This window comes from Simochromis diagramma, unplaced genomic scaffold (genome assembly GCF_900408965.1).
Source record: "Simochromis diagramma unplaced genomic scaffold, fSimDia1.1 OVJJ01000646.1, whole genome shotgun sequence".
In the NCBI taxonomy this organism is placed as follows: Eukaryota; Metazoa; Chordata; class Actinopteri; order Cichliformes; family Cichlidae; genus Simochromis; species Simochromis diagramma.
Window position 1 is genome coordinate 9,527 of NW_024387279.1, and position 19,377 is coordinate 28,903.

Consider the following 19,377-nt stretch of genomic DNA (forward strand, 5'->3'; position numbering starts at 1 on the left):
CACTTAGCGATGATGAATTAGGATTCACTCCAGAAATAATAAATAGCAGTGTACACATGAATTGCCCTTGTATAACATTAATAAGTACAACATACCGACAACACAAAAAACATAACCCTCTTCCCCCATCCCACTTTCCCAGACAAAGAAAAAACCCCGCATACTCACAGAGGGTCCACATGACCATTACGAACTAAACGGTCCAAGGTGACGAGCTTTCCAACCTCCCCCCACAAAAAAAGAAAAAATATATATATATACCCTCAATGCCAACATAGTTGAGAGAAAAATGAAATAGTCACATACATCCCGATGCAATGAGTTTCAAATGAGATATCAGAGATGCCTTCCTGTATAGTTCCCAAAAAATCCTCAGCCTCACGGGGCGTGGCGAACACTTTGACCATGGAGCCATGCGTTACTCGTAAACGCGCTGGATAGTAGAAACTACACCGAGCTTCAGCATCCATTAGGCGTTTACGCACGTCCCGGAAGACCTGTCGCTGTTTCACCACCTTCGTCGGGAAGTCAGGGAGGATGTGAATTGCCTTGCCATTATAGTTCAAGGGAAACTGCTCCCGAGCAAGCTGTAGTGTCTTCTCTCTCACTTGAACGTGATGAATCCGCGCTATAGTTACCCGGGGATGATGATCGCCTCGTTATCCGCGTGCAATTTTAAACATGTTTTCTCAACAAGGGAAACACGATGGTAGTGATCAGAGCTAGCGTTTTCAACCTCCTGTAGCCGACCGCAGATACTCGTCAAAGATGCCTGTGATATAGCCAGAGACACTTCAAGACCGTCAAACCTTTCAGTCATCATGATATTTATTTTCTGAATTTCAGAAAGAACCTTGAAAAAACTTTTATCACCATTGTCCACGTCTTTAGCAGGCTCCGAGGTTAGCTCAGCTTCGTCGACTGGTTCAGGGGGAGCGGTGTTGGTCCCGTTCGGAGGCTTATCCTGCTTTTTAGCTTTTTCAGCTTTTGATTTGGGCATCCTGTTTGAGTTACGAAACAAGTATTCTTCAGTGAAATCAGGAATTCTGAGGGATAAGGCAATAAAGTCCAAAATGTGAAGAGAGTATGAGGAGCTCCACAGAACCATGTCTACTCCATTCGGGGCTCACTAGCGCCCCCGTTTTTGACTATATATAAGACCATTTTGTTTCTTTCTCTAAGAGATTGAAAAATGCATCTTTAACCGTGTATGTATAAAATATTATGTCAGCAAATGGTTTTTTTTCACTTATTCTGTTTTATACAGGGACAGGATAGATCCTTTTATCTATAAGTTCCAGTTCAAGAATGTTGAATACTCTTCAGGACGCAACAAGACCTTACTTTGTTACTTGGTGGATAAAGGAAACACATCAGATGGACTGCTAAGAGGCTACCTGGAGGATGAACATGCTGGGACTCATGCTGAGGAGGCCTTCTTCGCTCAGTGTTTGCCACATTGCAACCCTGCAGTCAAATATACAGTCACCTGGTACAATATTTGTTTAAAGTATCGTGTGGTCTTGAGAACGTGGCAGTTTAGTCGAAACTTATTTCTTGTTTCAGTCAGGTCAGAAGTCTCCATTTTAGGCCCACTCACCTCTAGTTTCACCCTTCAAGGCAAAAATCATACATACAATAATGACAGGGGGAATTAAAACTATTAGTTACTAATATTAATGAAAATGAACATGGGTTGTTAACAGAACAGCTGGTTAAAGTTATTACATTTATCCAATCAAATAGTTTTCAGTGTGCACTGAGCCTGAACCTGCTCAGCTAGGCTGTTTCATTAGACAAGATGGGTAAACACGCAAAAGGTGAAGGCATCTGCAGTATTTGAAACCTCAGCAAAATGGATGTTAAAATTGATCTCACTGAAACACTGCAAAAGAACTCAAAAAGACAACTCTATCAGGCCACCTTCTATTTGGTTTGGCTCCATAGAATACTGGTTTACATGTTTGATTAACAAGCAGCAGATCCCTCATTTGAGCTTGAGAGGAGACATAAATACCTTGAAGCTTTGTCACGAAAGGCATTCATTGTATGTAAAAGGCTGCAACATCTAAAAGGTTTTTTTTCCCTGCCTTTTTTAAAGCAAAATTCTGCTCCATACCAGATGGTGGCCTGGGTGGGCAGTTCAGTGTGAGACTCGGTACCTGTGTAAAATGTGGAATATGTCTGAGCCACACACTGTTCGTCTGGTATATCATTTGTTCTCAGACTATGAGTCAATCAAACTAGATACAATAAAAGCATCCAGTGACATAAATTAGATTTTGCTGTATACTGACAAGTAAAAAGAAATGTATTTTAATTTGAATTCTGCCTTGTTTTTTTCCAGGTACGTGTCCTCCAGTCCCTGTTCAACTTGTGCTACAAAGATAGCTGAACTATTGAAGGACCGGAAAAATCTTAAGTTGAATATCTTTGCTGCTCGGCTGTTTGAGTGGGAGGAAGGAGAGATCCAGGCTAGGCTGAGGACCCTGCATGCTGTAGGCTGTAAACTGAGGGTGATGAAGCCTCTAGATTTCTCTTACACCTGGGATACATTTGTTGAGAATGAGGATCAGCCTCTGAATCTGTGGGAGGACTGCAAAGAAAATTACGAGTATTACCATGAAAGACTGTCTGATATTCTAACACCATAAATTCTCATTTTTAGCATTTTGCCTTTATTAGAGCTATAAAGTTATGCAGTGATACTAAATCTGTTATCTGCTTTGGCATTATTTATCTTTAAATAACTTCTTTACAGTTCAGATCTGGTTCAGAGAGATACACAGACAGAAACAGAGATATTTTTCATAACAAAAGCTGAAAATCCTAATTAAAAAATTAATGTATGTGTGGATCTAGCCTTAGTGTCGGTAGAAAACTGGGATTTATCAGATGGCCACAGTTACTAATGTTGCTTTAAGCAGATTATTGTTATTTGTTTGTTGTTGTTATCTGAAATTTATTACATTTCAAATAACAAAGTTTCACTGCTCTGTCACCAGTTTACAGTAAGAAATAAAAAATATAAGGAAAGCAAATTCAAGCTGCTGGCTCTTTAACTTTTAGTAAAATTCATCCAGTTCAGTTGCACTCGCAAGCTCTAAAAACAAAAGATTCAAAAATTTTCTCTTCCTTTTTATGACTAGGATGACCCGTGAGTATGGTGCAAGTAACATGTTAATAAGAAGTCGTGTTTTTGCTGGAAACAATCAAGCAATTGCACACTAAGACCCACAACTAAGGTGCAATTACCCTGTAATCACATGCAATTTCAGGTAAAAAGTTAGGCTTTTGCAGGAATCAATGAAACCAATGCGCCTTAGTCTAAGGTTTTGGTCTCATCTGACCAGAGCACCTTCTTCCACATGTTTGCTGTGTCCCCCACATGGCAAACTGCAAACGGGACTTCTTATGGTTTTCTGTTAACAATGGCTTTCTTCTTGACACTCTTCCATTAAGGCCAACTTTGTGCAGTGCACGACTAATAGTTGTCCTGTGGACAGATTCCCCCACCTGAGCTGTAGATCTCTGCAGCTCGTCCAGAGTCACCATGGGCCTCTTGGCTGCATTTCTGATCAGTGCTCTCCTTGTTCAGCCTGTGACTTTAGGTGGACGGCCTTGTCTTGGTAGGTTTACAGTTGTGCCATACTCCTTCCATTTCTGGATGATGGCTTGAACAGTGCTCCGTGGGATGTTCAAGGCTTGGGAAATCTTTTTGTAGCCTCAGCCTGCTTTAAATTTAAATAACTTTATCCCTGACCTGTCTGGTGTGTTCTTTGGACTTCATGGTGTCGTTGCTGCAAATATTCTCTTAGACAACCTCTGAGGCCGTCACAGAGCAGCTGTATTTGTACTGACATTAGATTACACACAGGAGCACTCTATTTAGTCATTAGCACTCATCAGGCAATGTCTATGGGCAACTGACTGCACTCAGACCAAAGGGGGCTGAATAATTACGCACACCCCACTTTGCAGTTATTTATTTGTAAAAAATGTTTGGAATCATGTCTGATTTTCGTTCCACTTCTCACGTGTGCACCACTTTGTGTTGGTCTTTCACGTGGAATTCCAATAAAATTGATTCATGTTTGTGGCTGTAATGTGACAAAATGTGGAAAAGTTCAAGGGGGCCGAATACTTTTGCAAGCCACTGTAGTGAGTGAAGAAGAAACACCCAGTGCATCATGGGAATCCCCCAGCAGCCTACACCTATTGCAGCATAACTAAGGGAGGATTCAGGGTCCCCTGGTCCAGCCCTAACTATATGCTTTAGCAAAAAGGAAAGTTTGTAGACTAATCAGGCTTCCAAATCAATTAAAACTCTGTCTGGGTCTTTAGTTCATTAGCATCAAGTGCAGGATCTACCAAGGAAATGCTCTGTCCTCACTGCTGTTCTGCATAGGCCTGAACCCCCTCAGTGAGATCACTGACAAGACCGGCTACGGATACCAACTGTGGAATGGAGCAGTTGTAAGCCACCCCCTGTACATGGATGACAGGAGGTGGGTCAGGCAAATTCTGAGGAGTCAGCTGAACGGTAACAACAAGATCCTGGCTATCAACACCTATGCCCTGCCTGTGATCAGGTACCCTGCAAGGAAGCTCCTGACCATGCATGAGGGTTTCACCCCAAGTCCAGCACCCTGAGGCTGTACGCTAAGCGGAAGGAAGGAGGCCGGGGACTGGTGAGTGTCAACACCACAGTCCAGGATGAGACAACGAACATCCAAGAATACATCAGGAAGATGGCCCCAACCGACCGTATGCCCAGTGAATACCTCAGGTAGTGGAAACCTGAGGAAGAGGAGAAACCACCATGGAAGGCAAGGCCCCTGCACGGTATGTACCACTGGCAGATAGAGGAAGTGGCTGATATCCAGAAATCCTACCAGTGGCTGGACAAAGCTGGACTGAAACACAGCACAGAGGCACTAATCATGGCAGCACAAGAACAAGCTCTGAGCGCAGGATCCATAGAAGCTATCACACCAGGCAAGACACCAGGCTGTGTAAAGGTGCCCCTGAGACAATCCAGCACATAACAGCAGGGTGCAAGATGCTAGCAGGCGGGGCATACATGGAACGCCATAACCAAGTGGCCGGCATAGTGTACAGGAACATCTGTGCTGAGTATAACCTGGAAGTCCCGAGGTCAAAATGGGAGATGCCCCCAAGGGTGGTGGAGAATGACCGAGCTAAGATCCTGTGGGACTTCCAGATACAGAAGGACAAAATGGTGATGGCTAACCAACCGGACATAGTGGTGGTAGACAAACAGAAGAAGACGGCCATAGTGATAGATGTAGCAAATGACAGCAACATCGGGAAGAAGGAACACAAGAAGCTGGAGAAATACCAAGAGCTCAGAGAAGAGTTCAAGAAGATGTGGAGGATGAAGGTAACAGTGGTCCCAGTGGTAACTGGAGCACTCGGTGTGGTGACTCCCAAGCTAGAGGCGAGTGGCTCCAGCAGATCTCACGAACAACATTGGAGATCTCTGTCCAGAAGAGCGCAGTCCTGAACAGCTCAGATACTGCGCAGGACCCTCAGGCTCCCAGGCCTCTGGTAGAGGACCCGAGCCTGAAGGATAGACTGCCGACAGGGGAGAGAGGGGAATTATTATAAATATATATATACACACACACACATGTACACACATATCAGCATACATGCATACATACATGCACATACACAAAGAAAATTGTTGTAGTGATAATGATGATACTAACAATAACACTGACAGTAATGATAATAATAATAACAATAAACAATTCCAAACCCACCCTTTTAACACACACATTCACATGATGACATCCATATAGATTTTTTTTCTTTCTTTTGCACATACACACATGCACACACGTATATATACATTTTCCCTTTTTCTCAAAACTGTTTGAGGAGTGGAAGAAGTTTCTTTTGCTATTCTTGGATTTCTTTTGGACACTGGTCATTCATCTTATATGTAGATCCTTTCATGTCCCTCCCACTTTTTATGAATTCCTTTTGTTTGAAGCGTTCGAATTTGGCTACAATATGTCTCTGTTGGTGTTTTTGGCCCTGATGTGGTGAACCTGGTGAAAGGTAATTATAGTTCAGTTATGTTCAGTTACCAAAGTAATAAACGGTTAATATTCACATAATATCATGGTAGCAACAGTGGTTACAGTTGAGTAATATTACACTGAAATGTATGTAATTGGATAATAGGAGCCCAAAAACCAGGGACTATAGTCTGACAAACAGTTATTTCATAAATGTAAACTATAGTAGATAGGACAATGATTATGGGCAAACAGGTTTTCCAGCAGTTTGAGCTAAAAGTTTGAAATCATATTCAAAATGACAAAATGTACTCTTTAATTTTCATTTCAACACATTAATCGCAATTACGTTGGCTATTGCATACACCTCAAAATCTGCTGGTTCTCAGTGAAATACGTTGTTTTTGTGCATCATCATATAGATAGATGTAATTCAAACATCTTTTATTCAGTTTGAGCTAAGAATTTCAAATTATACTCAAAATGACAAAATGAACATGTTTAAACAAGAACAGTGTCATTTCACTACATTAACTGCTATTATAAATTCTCAGGGAGTACAGCGGTCTCTCATAATAACGCGGTCCACCTTTCGCAGCCTCGCTGTTTCGTGGATTTTTTTGTGCAATTTTGCATGCTTTTTTTCTTCTTTTTTTTCTTTCTTTCTTTTTTTTTTCTTTTACAGCGCATTTTGTTCTGCTTCCTGATTGGCTGTAGACCATTGTCAATCAGTCTCATGCCGTGTCTCCTGTACACTACAGAATGTGTTCAGCTTGTAAAATTTACATAGATCTTCGATTGCTAGCAGCGTGATTCTGAAGTGCTGTACTGTATGTTTATATGTTTTCTCCCCAACAAACAACAATGTTGATGAAACGTTTTGCATTGTCAAAGGGACCTGCAGGTGCCTTTGGTTTCATTCTATAATACTGGACTTGTGTTTTTACACTCAAAAAAATGAAATTGGGTGGTTGTTACATGTACAAGATTCAAACTTGTAATTTGAACTAAATAATTTCATGTTTCTATGGTGAACATAATTAAATCATGTAGCATCTGCATGAAATTCAGCAACTTAATTTGTTCTTGTTGAGGTGACATGATACAACCTAGTAAGAGTGGTTAGTTGCCTGGACTCACAAAATTCACAAGATCACATTAGATGTCAAACTGCAGGAAAATGGCTGGAATTTTAAGAGGCAGACAACTACACCACACCACGTGTATGCTATCGCTATTTATTGTGGTTTAACCTCTCAAGGACAAAAATGTACAGAAAATTCTGCATCAAGCCTTGTAATCATAGGTTTTCTAGTTTTGATAAGCCTGGATTGACAGTTTGGTGGTGTGATGGTTAGTGCTGTTGCCTCTTAGTAAGAAGGGCATGGGTTCAAATCCACAATCTGGCTGGTTTGCAGTGTGTTATTTGAGTGAGCTTAATTGGTCATTCTAAATTATCCATGAATGTAAGTGCAGATGATTGTTTATCTCTATGAAATCATCAACTCCAATATTGGTTCATTAAGCAAGACTAGCAGTAATTGCCTTGATTAACAAAGTAGTTGTTCAAACAACAAGATTGTTTTTTCCTGAAGTGTTTAACTTGTGTAAAATGAATTAAAACAGATTTCACTTTACATACTTCAATAAATCACTTCAAGTCAATGCAAGTATACTATGTTGATCCAATGTAATCTGATTACATTAAACCACCAAATGTCAAATGCATTGGTTTGCCATGGTCAAAAATGGGTTATTGTACTTGGTTAACTCACGTGGAAAAAGGTGCCATGATTAAATTGTTTTCATTCAACAACAGATTTTTTTGAGTGTACGAAGGTTTGAACTTTGAGAGTTTAAACAAGAGAGAAAAGTGTGAAAATGTTCGTGCCTGTCTGAGAAAAGTGTATAAAGTGTGTAGTGAGGGGTTTTACAGCCTTAAAACATCTATAATAATTGTAAAAATACAGCTGGCTACTTTGTGGATTTCACTTATTGCGGGTTATCTTTAGAACGTAACTACCACGATAAACGAGGGACCACTGTACACGTCAGAATCACTTGTTCTCAGTGAAATATGGTCTTTTAATGCATCATCAAAAAAAAAAACGGTTTAATTCTTTAAGTAAGAGGCTAACAAACAGTTTTCTGTTTTCAGTTTGAAGCTGAAGCGCTGGTGCCTCTATTAGAAAAACAACACAGTGCTTGAGAAGCACTATGCTGAGGCTTGGTTCATCTAACCCGAGTCACGTAATCAGTAATGTTGGAAGCTTCATTTGGTACGTCACTGCTTTCAGTACCTGATTCAATGGTTTAATGAAGTAAATCATTGGTGGGATCTTTGGTACGTTTTGTGATGATTCTGTGCGAGAGATAGTGAACCAGTGTGCGAGATGTCATGGAGCCAGCGAGGAAGAGAGGACTTTCTGCCTATTCCCAAATAAAAAACAAACAAATAGAATAACTTTATATATTTTGTGTTTTTATTTTACCAGTTCATTACAAATCCTGCTCACAGGTCACAAACATACATAAGAAATACACTACACATAAAAGTTATAATAGATTATATCAAATGTACCTGTCCACTGGATAATTACATAACCACATGGAGGCAGGACATCACAGCACACTCCCAACCTATTGTAACAGTCTCTGGTAAATTATTATACATAATGTCACAATCAAAGAGAGACCATACCATGGCACATGTTTTAAACAAGGAAGGTTCATTCATCAAAATTATTTCATAGTGAAACAGACATAACATAAACAGTATCCCGATATCAGACAGAACTGTCACGTGATATTATACAGAAGTTGTCAACTCAGCTCTCTTGAGTGGGCAATTGTAACAAAGTCGTTGATTGCAAGCTGTAGATTCAAGCAGCTCTTCATATTTTTGTCCAGCAGATGGCACCAAAGAGGACTGTGTGAAAGCTTTGAGTAATGAACCCTTTTTCAATGCTTCAGAAAGCATCATTTGGCCACCACTAGTAGTATGTGATCATCTACACATTTTTTCTTTTTTCTTTTCACGACATTGTTTTTTTTAGCAGAGCCAAGAAGGCTTCATCTGTGTAAAATTGTCCTTCAATATAGTTTGTCAACAGAGATTATTGCATTCCGTTTTTTTTTTTAATAACTTGCTTTCTTATGAGGACCAGGTGTTAGTTGTGCAACAGTTTAACAAACTGGCATCAGCACTGATAGCTTTTGATCTCAAGAAATAATGTGTCGCTAACCTCAGATGAAGAGGTTGATTTTGTCTGGGTTGGCAAATTGGTGAATGAGTCCAGTCATTGAGGGTGTTTTGATGAGGATGCAGCTCCATTTTTTGTCTTTTTCTTCTCCATTGTAATATTTGCTAATGGCACGAATAAATATAGTATTTCAGCTCATCCAGGTTGAAATCAGGAGTTAATGTAAAAAAGTGTGAAGAGAATGTGTTTATTCTGCTGGATTGTTTCAGAAGTGGTCCTTCTCAATGTCACTCTGCCCTTCTAACAAGATGCACTCATAACAAAATTTCAATTGTCTAGTAGAGCATGAGGATGGCAGAACCACGATGAGTTGCTAGCTGCCCATTACAGTTTAACCAGAGGAAGGAAGTAAAGAAGTGCATATACAAATAATAGGTAGAACTTTCAGGTATCTTTACTTTACTTGAGTAATTGGCGATCGTGGCTCAAGAGTTGGCAGGTTGTCTTGTAATTGGAAGGTTGCTGGTTCGAGCCCCGATTCCGACAGTCTCGGTCGTTGTGTCCTTGGCCAAGATATGTCACCAGTTGCCTACTGGTGGTGGTCGGAGGGCCTGGTGGCGCCAGTGTCTGGCAGCCTCGCCTCTGTCAGTGCGCCCCAGGGCAGCTGTGGCTACAATGTAGCTGCCATCACCAGTGTGTGAATGGGTGTGTGACCGAATGTAGTGTGAAGCGCATTGGGGTCCATAGGGACTAAGTAAAGCGCTATACAAATACAGGCCATTTACCATTTTAATTATTTTTTGAGAACTTTTAATCTCTACATTTTAAAGAATATATCTGTACTCTATTTTTTGGGAGCCTTTTTCAACTTTATTCGATAGATACAGTGAAGAGAGGACAGGAAGGTAGGGGCAGATGAAGAGGGCAAGACATGCAGCAAAGAGCTGCGGGTCAGACTAAAACTCGGGCCAGCCGCTCTCAACCATATGGCATGTGCTGACCCGCTCAATGCACTAAGCTAAACCAGCATCCCAAACGTCTGTACTTTTTACTCCCTACATTTTCAAAATAGGCTCTGAGGAGAGTTTTTTCATGTCACTGCTAGCCTTTGTACATCAAACTGATTTGAGCCTAAAAATTAACCACTTGGAAGACAATATTAATTGTGTATTAATTGTCAAGACATTTTGCATCAAAAGTGATTAAAGAGACAAAACCATGTGCCCTAGACAGGGGTTAAAGTTGGTTGTTGTTGTTGTTTTGTTTTTAGGCACAACACCAAAACGAGTGCAGATGTCTATAAGTTACAGTTACCATACTTATATAAAGCATCTAGGTAGTGCTACAAACGAGTAGCGAGAGAAGCATAAAGGGAGTCATGTTTTTTAAGTTGCAGGTGACTTTAAATTCCGCGTTTCTATCAGCTCAGCAAACACAAACTGTTTGGGCCTACAATTTGTCTGCTGGCTAAAGGTATACCAGCAGTTTTTCACAAAGGTAAAGACAGGACAGGAGATGAGGAAGAGAATTTACATTTAAAGATAAGGACTGGTCATTGGTGTTTGATAACTGGCAATTTAAAGCTTAAATATAAGTCCTCACGTTTTTAAATCAGATATTGAGTCTGCATATATGGAACGCCAGGACTGCCATAATGAATTAATTAAATACACCATTAAATAATTAATTAAATGTGGCAATAATTAATTACAATTGTAAATAATTAATTAAAATGGGAGATAATTAATTAAATAAATATTTTTTGACAGATTTAATTAATTATTTATTTATTTCACATTTTAATTAATTATTGACACATTTAAATAATTATTTAATGGTGTATATATTTAATTCATTTTGGCACTATTGAGTCCTTCAGGTCTCACCACGAATTTATTTTATCTGTCAACCTCACCCATCAAACTCAGGGGGCGGGGTTAACACTGATCTAGTAAAAACCATTGCTTTGGCCTGGTGGCCATTGTTTTTACCACACAAGAACAGGCATGTTGAAACTAACAGAACTGTACTTTGAAAAACCCTGTTTGTGTGTCACCAAATACCGCTTTAATATTTTTTAGCTGAGAATGTAGCGGTTTGTCAAGATACAGCCTCTTTGCAAAAGTGCTTCGATAATTTTGGAGATGTCTGCCCAGCCCAGTCTCACGGCAAAGCGTGGGATAGACCCGCTTGCTTTGTAAGCAATCGAGCTGTTATTACCGCCGACAAAATGCAGGTCCCGGTAGTCAGCTGCCATACACTGACTTCATTTACTGAGGTTATATTTATTGGGTTTTTATTTCCTGATGTTCTTATGTGTCCTACGTGTTTCAGTCGCCAATTCTGAATTATAACTAACATTAAAAACATGTTTAAGGAGGAGGGAGAGCAAATAAATCTGATTCACATCTGATCTTTGGGTTTTTGTTCAGTAATCAGCATGACCTGTGTATAAACGCATAAACTTTATTAAAAGAGATAACGTTGGTGTTTCTGTCATGTAGTAACTACTAGGTTTAACTGTACAAAGGTTGGTCGACACTATGAAACACAGACTTCATGATGTTTGGCTGATATTTTTATTGCAAATATTAATCATGAGGGTAAACGGCCCTGTACACCACGGAGCGAGTTCAGCATGTCCACAATATCTTCTGCTCTCTGATTTAACACAGAGTTTCCCAGCTTGGTCACATGAAAGTGTCGGCAGCATCAAACTAATCAAACAGTCATCTACGAATAATTCACGGATCATATCAATATGATTTTACAGAAAATCATCCTTATTACTGCCAACTATTCCAGAGACGTGAAAATCTACAGTATAAAGAACAAAAATACAGCAGTCTAAAGCAACACTGTAACAGAGATGAACGCATCAGTTTGTCGCAGATCAAAGTGGAATGAAAGTGATTGGTTGAACAGATGTTCATGATCTGTGTTACCTCCATTTTCATCAGCGTAAGAGACTCAGCAGCAGATTAGAATAACATTTATACATTTAATAAATCACCAAATTAATACACGCAAGAAACAATCAAACCTGTTCCGACGAATTGAGTTTGTATTCCCTCAGCTGCAGACTCGCTGCTGTTTAAGTGTTTGAGAGGAAGATTAGATAGAAAACAAACGTCAAACATAAACTCAGTCTGCCTTCACATTTGATATGAGGCCAGCACGTATAGTTGCTGTGTCCTGTTTTAAGATCATAAAATTGTTGTCTGACCTGCATCCAGCTGCTCAGAGTCTGTGGTTACCATGGTTACTGCATAAGCAGCTGTAATGTAAACAGCTGGCACTGTGGAAACCTACCAGCGACATGAGTGTTTATGTTTGTCATTGCAAAATAACTGTCTGAATGGTTAACTGAAGTTAACTTACTAAATTATAGTTAAGGAGTATCACAGATAACACCCATGTGAGCTGTGTGACTGTTCACCACTACACTGAAATAAGTAGGCTATTACTGAAATACACGTGCTATGTCATAAACTATGATATAAATAGGGAGGTCCTATTAACATGTTTAGTTTTAAAGGACACCTTCCTGCCTTTAGTCTCATTCATGAGCAGTATTGGTTTTCTTCTAACATCCAGAAGTCTGCACGATGTGTTTTATAGTTTCTAATAATCCTTTGACAGGTAAACATAACATGACCGAAAAAGAAAATCGGAAAAAAAAAAAAATCACACAAATTGTATGTTAACCTCGTTTATTTTTAGTTAAGTAAACTCTAAAAATTCTAACAGACAGCTGGTGCTTAGAATACAGTTGAATAACTATTAAAAAACAGATGATATAATATTTCTGTCCAGGTTGCAGACTTCATGATGAACATGCTGTTGCAAACCCTGCTCCTCTCGGTGAAAATGCGCCTTCTCTTTCCTCTTTGTATAAAAACATTTTAAAAGTCAGTTTAATCTCAAAATTCACTGTTAAATCCAAAACACACCAGATAAAGAAAAGCGAATAGTTCAGTCTAACACATGTGCCTGTGAACCATTAAACTTCAGTAAAACTATGCAGTTATGAAACGTAACTTTAACCTCAGCCAAACCAATTTGCTCAGTTGTAATTAAAACAGCTAAGTAAACGTGACCCGACAGACAGAACCTGATTGAATTAAATCCAGTGTTTAACGACTGAGAGCTAAAACTCAGGTGAGGTTTCAAAGCTGTGTGCCGGTGATTGGACATCAGCCGCTGATAAAGTGGGTTGGCTTATAAAGTGCTCTGTTGGGAAACAAGCTCCAGCAGCTCTGCGCTCGGGGGAAAAAAAAACTATATTTACTTATCTTGTGCAGAAAAAACGACATTGCGTTATATTGAGCACCGGCTGCCCAGTTAAACTGTGACTATCACCAGGTAACGTGGGCGCGTTTCTTGAATTAGCAGCAGGTGTTAAACAGCTGACAGGTGAGGAGGAGGATGCATGCAGGTGAACTGAGGGCCTGTTGAGCTAAAAAACAAAACAAAAAGCAGTTAAGCTGGAACACCGGGGCTGTGAGCTTGGTAAACTCTGCATGCTGACTGTTAGCAGAGCTAGTGATATCTCTGAAAACATCTGAGCACTTTTGTAAACATGTTCTATGTTGACAACCTGACCAGACATGTGAAGATTACGCCGCGACACTAAAACACTATTAAAAGTGTAGTTGGTGACAGAAAAACGGGGTATTTTAAAACTTTACACCACCACCACTGCTGCCTGTGATTTGAAATGCATTCTGGGATACCTGGCTGCCCCAAGTCCACACAAGCAATCGATTATCTAGGATCGACCTGTCTTGACTTACTTTGCACGGCAACCAATCAAATGTGAGAGAAGCTGCAATGGCAGCGTTAACCCCGCCCACTTAGGTTGATGGGTGAGGCTGACAGATAAAATGATTTCAAGGTGAGACATGAAGGGGACAATAGTGCCAAAATGAATTAAATAAATGCATCATTAAATAATCAATTTAAACTGTCAATAATTATTTAAAGGTGTTATTGATTAATCATGTCAATAAATTATGGGTTAGTGTGAGTCAATAATTAATTAATTAACCCTTTAGAGCCGATCGGAGCGGACACGCTCCATTTTGCGTAACTATTTTTAAATCCCAGTAGCACTGCAACCACGTAAGCTAGCGCAAAAATTTTTTTTGCATATGAAACCGGAGGAGTTGTACTTACATCTTATGCCATCAGCTTGTCCTAGGTCACGGTTTCCTTCCACATAAAGCTTTGCAAAAACTGCATAAAAAGCGCTTGCAGGAACAAAAACATAATATTCCAGAAACACGCTTTGCCGATCCGATCAGCTGTTCATAACACTTCCTACGTTGGAATAGACGTCAGCGCGAACTTTTGCATTTCCGCCATTACCTGCCCGAAACCGGAAGTGACGTCATTTTCGCGGAAATGTAGTCTTTTTTACCATCAGGGCCTCAGGGCCTATACTGGTCATTTTAAAAGTTATGTTTGACTTTATGACTTTCTGTGTCGTTTCTGGGATGCTCAGGACTCATATTGCACTGCTGGAAATAGTTTATTTTGATGCATATGCTGCTTTTTTGCAAATTTGCAGTATAATATTTATTTTCGTTTTTCCTGCAGTGTATAAAAATTGGTGTATTTCAAAAATAAAACTATGAAGACACTCAAAATAAATTTCCTGTGGTGGGAAACTATTTTGTGCAACTTTTTTGTATTTACAGTTTTGAGGGATAAGCCTCTTAAATTTCTCTAACTACAAATATATGTTAAAAAAGCAAAAACGATTTTCAATTTTTTTGTAGTTTATTGCACTTTTTTGCAATTTATGTAATTACTATGCACTTAATGAATACATATTATTAAAATCTGGGCTATAATGGTTGTATTGATGTATAGCAACTTGAAATGCTCCCAAAAATGGCTCCACAGCATGTAAAAATATAATATAAGCTCTGGCGGACTTGGTTCTATGGTAGGTCTTAAAGGGTTAAATGTGTCATAAATATTTATTTAATTAATTACTTACAATTTTAATTAATTAATGCCACATTTCATTAATTATTTAATGGTGTATTTAACGAATTCATTAAGTCAGTCCTGGCGTTCCATGTGCACATGTGACATTATGTGAAATGTGCTAAAAAACAACAAAAATAGACTAGCTGCTATTAAAAGGTTACATGAAAAAAATTGCAGTTTACTGCAGGATTAACTGGTTAGCTTGCAGAAATGTGATGGATTTAAATTAAAGCATTGTGCTGGACTGGTGCACAGTGGCTGTGGTGCTCATGGTCAGAGTTAGGTTACATTAAGTGTAGCAGAAATTAGTTTGAAGTTAAGCTGATGATGGTTAAATTGATTGATTGATTGAACTTCACCTTCATACTGTTTAGTATAAAGTAGTGCTGTGCGCATTGCACAGATTTTGGTATCTATCCAATACCAAATAAATACAGGGCCAGTATTGCTCATACCAATACAGATACTGAACTTCCTGTCGCACTAGTATTGACCATCGATACCAGAGTTGGTAACGATACTGTCAATATTTGGATCGATCCGCCCACCTCTAGTATAAGACAGCATAAACAGTGTACTGTCAGTGTGGAGGATGGAGCAGGACAATCCATAAAATACCTGGTTACCTCTTGTTAAATCTAGTTTTAAATCCACAAAGATCACTAAACCTCACAGCAACAGTAGTGCAGATTAGCTGATCACTGTATTTTTTTGGTTTAGAGGCAAAGTTTTTTTAAATTTTCTTTTTCAAGCTGAGTGCATTTATTAGAATAAAAATTTAAACTGAAGTAAAGTATTTTTTTACTTTTACTCAAGTAAAGAAGTTGAATCAGTACTTCCACTTTTACTGGAGTATTTTCAGTGCTAGTATGTGTCCTTCAACTTGCAGAATGCCTGTATTTTTTCCACCTCTGAATTTAACCAATCGTCTAATTGAGTCTTTATGTTTACTAGAAATTAAGATGATCACAAATACACCGGCCTGTTCAAACTCAAAGAGTCCAAATTGTCTTTGGTTATGCCCTTTATTCATTCAGACATACAGACAGGACAGTTTTCCTCAGTAGACTTCATGGCAGTGAATACCATCATAAAATGAATTAAAATAACAACAATAAAATATATTATACACAATGTATCATACAAAATACTGTAATGAAACCATAAGCATCTAGTTAAAAGTGTATACATTTACTTTATTTTATTTATTGCTTCTTTATTTACAAAGCAAGTGAATAGCATTGGTCTCCTTTTACTATAATTTGCATAGTTAAAGCAGGTTCTCTATTTTAAGATCCAAAATAAATATAAAATGTTAAACTCAGAATGTTGTAAAAAAAAATGTTAGTCATATTACTGATAGCTACATTTAGCATGAAATACAACACACTAGCTTTTGAATGTGATTTCTGAATACATCAGACTCCAATAATCCAATAAACAAAAATCATTATTTTCTGATCCTCCAGTGAAACTACATGATAAATGTGGAAAATTACAGAAAGGTCTTGTGCTGTAATTTTATAATTACAAACATAAATTTGTTGTTAATTCACAGAGAATGCCCTGTTTTCTTACTGTGGACGCACTGTCATAGTGGAAAAACAGGAACTTTGTATTTCACAGCTTTTCCTATTGAAGGCCGCCTCCATTGCCACCAAATCAATTAACTAACAAAGTTCAAAAGCTGCAAACTATTTCGTATTTTCTAAAGTTGTCCAGCAGCTGTCATTTGACGGTATCCACATTCAAACTGGATGAAGGGTTTAGGAGATTCAGCTTCTTAACCAAAGGTACCAAAAGTAATTGGACAATTGACTCAAAGTGTTCTTTCATTGGCATGTGTGGGCAGTTCCTTCGTTATGTCATTATCAATTAAGCAGATAAAACGCCCGCAGTTGACTTGAGGTGTGGTGCTTGCATTTGGAAGATTTTGCTATGAACAGAAAACGTGGTGAAAAGAGCTCTACATGAAGGTGGAATAAGACATCCTAAAGCTGCAAAAACAGAAAAAAAAAGCCGTCTGAGAAATATTACGAATAGCAAAATCTACAGTTTGGTAAATTCTGAGTAAGAAAGAAAGCACTGATGAAGTCAGCAACACAAAAAGACCTGGACGTCAAAGACAACAGTGGTGGGTGATTGCAGAATCATTTCCATGCTGAAGAAAAACCTATTCACAAAAGCCAACCAAGTGAACATCTAATACAGCCTGCACAGTGCTGGAAAAACACTCATTAGACAGATTAAACCAAAATCAACCTCTACTAGAATGATGGCAAGAAAAAATGTTGGCGAAGGAGTGGAACAGCTCATGGTCCAAGTAACCACATCCTCTGTAAAATACTACGGAGGCAGTGTGATGGCTTGGGTGTACATGGCTACAAGTGGCACTGGGACATTAGCGTTTATTGATGATGTGACACAGGACAGAAGCAGCTGAATGAATTCTGAGGTGTTCAGAGACATACTGTCTGCTAAATCCAGCTAAATGCAGTCAATCTGATTGGGCCTTGTTTCATAATACAGATGGACAATGACCCAAACATACAGCCAGAGCAACCCAGGAGTTTATTAAAGCAAGTGGAATATTCTTGAATGGCCAAGGCAGTCACCTGATCTTAAACTAAGTGAGTGTGCATTTCAGTTGTTGAAGACTAAACTTCAGACGGGGCCGCAAACAAACATCAACCGAAAGTCACTGAAGTAAAGCCTGGCAGAGCATTAAAAAGGAGGAAACCATGAGTTCAAGACTTCAGGCTGTCAATGCCAGGAAAGGCTTTTCAACCAAGTATTAGAAACAGACATTTTATTTTCAGTTATTGAATTTGTCCAAATACTTTCATACCCCTGAAATTCAATTAGATTTTATCTATACAGCACCAAATCACAGTAACAGTTACCTCAAGGTGCTTTAAAAGCAGCTTGCAAGGTAAGGTAGACAATATTTAAATGAAGGGGTTGAGTTAAAACATGCTTTACTTCCTCATATTTATTTTTGATCAACCCACTGAATAAAAGCTGAAAGTCTGCACTTCAACTGCATTTGATTTGCTTCATTTAAAATGTACAGAGCCAGTATTAGAAAAAAGTTGTCTCTGTCCAAATATTTATGGGCTAACTGTATGTGTCCACCTGTCTTACATGCACTGTGTGAGCAGTGATCATTTGTGTGTCAAATTCCATTTTCTGTGGCTGTTGTCACACAATCTGTTCACAGACCATTTACAATCAGAGTTTCAGGGCAAAAAGCACAAAGAATACACACCAAACAGGGAGGTGTACATGTGTGAATCTAATACAGTGTGTCTATAACATAAACTGGTAACTTTTAACAAAGGTGTGTTTTTGGCTTAAAACATCACAGTTTATGTGTCTACTGCATTTATATAGTCAGAAAAAGTATTATGACTGAATACAGTGATTTTTTTTTTCCTGTTTTTTTTTTTGTTTTTTTTTTTTTGTTAGTTTTGTTTTGTTTTTATAAATTCAAGGATTTCCTAAGTACTTAAAAGGAAAGATTGTTTATGTTTGACAGGCTGGAGCAGATGGCGCATGTTCTCAAAGTTTCACTCATTACATGCTATTCTCTGATTAAAAAGGTGTTTCTTTCATTTTTGTGCAGCGTATTTATATTTGTATTTAAAAATTAGCAAAAAAAAAAAGTTATTAGTCCTTCTGATACTCTAGTCAGTGATAGTATCTTTAACTGTGAGCACGGTTTCAAAGAGGATCAAAGTTCTGCAGGTCCATGTGTGAAACACCCCAAAACAAAGCAACAAAACAAACAACCAAACAAATGCAGTCATTTCTGCACATTTTGCAAAACCTAAGGTCATGGTAAAAAGAAAATCAATCTAAGGTTTTATAAGGGAATGATAAAACAATTATGTATAGTTCTTACCAGGTTTTAAAATGAGGTAAATACAATTTGAGATGAACACTAAGTTTAACACTATGTCATAATTGATTTAATTAACAAAGACAAAATGCATAAGCAGTGTGTGAAAAACTAATGACATCCAATGATTCAGTAGCTTGTATCCTCTCATCACCTTTCACATACTTGTGGAGCCATTTTGCCGTACTCTTCTATACAGTCACTTCAGTTTATTGAGGTTTGC

The 19,377-nt window shown here is 38.6% G+C and overlaps 1 protein-coding gene across 1 annotated transcript; it reads left to right on the plus strand.

The window, feature by feature from the left end:
• Positions 1 to 342: 342 nt before the first annotated feature.
• LOC120715965 (C->U-editing enzyme APOBEC-2-like) lies at positions 343 to 3,423 on the plus strand. The gene is made up of 3 exons (XM_040003271.1): positions 343 to 424; positions 1,183 to 1,492; positions 2,348 to 3,423. The coding sequence occupies exons 1-3, from the start codon at positions 343 to 345 to the stop codon at positions 2,652 to 2,654; spliced, it is 699 nt and encodes a 232-aa protein (XP_039859205.1). The 3' UTR covers positions 2,655 to 3,423.
• Positions 3,424 to 19,377: the final 15,954 nt, after the last annotated feature.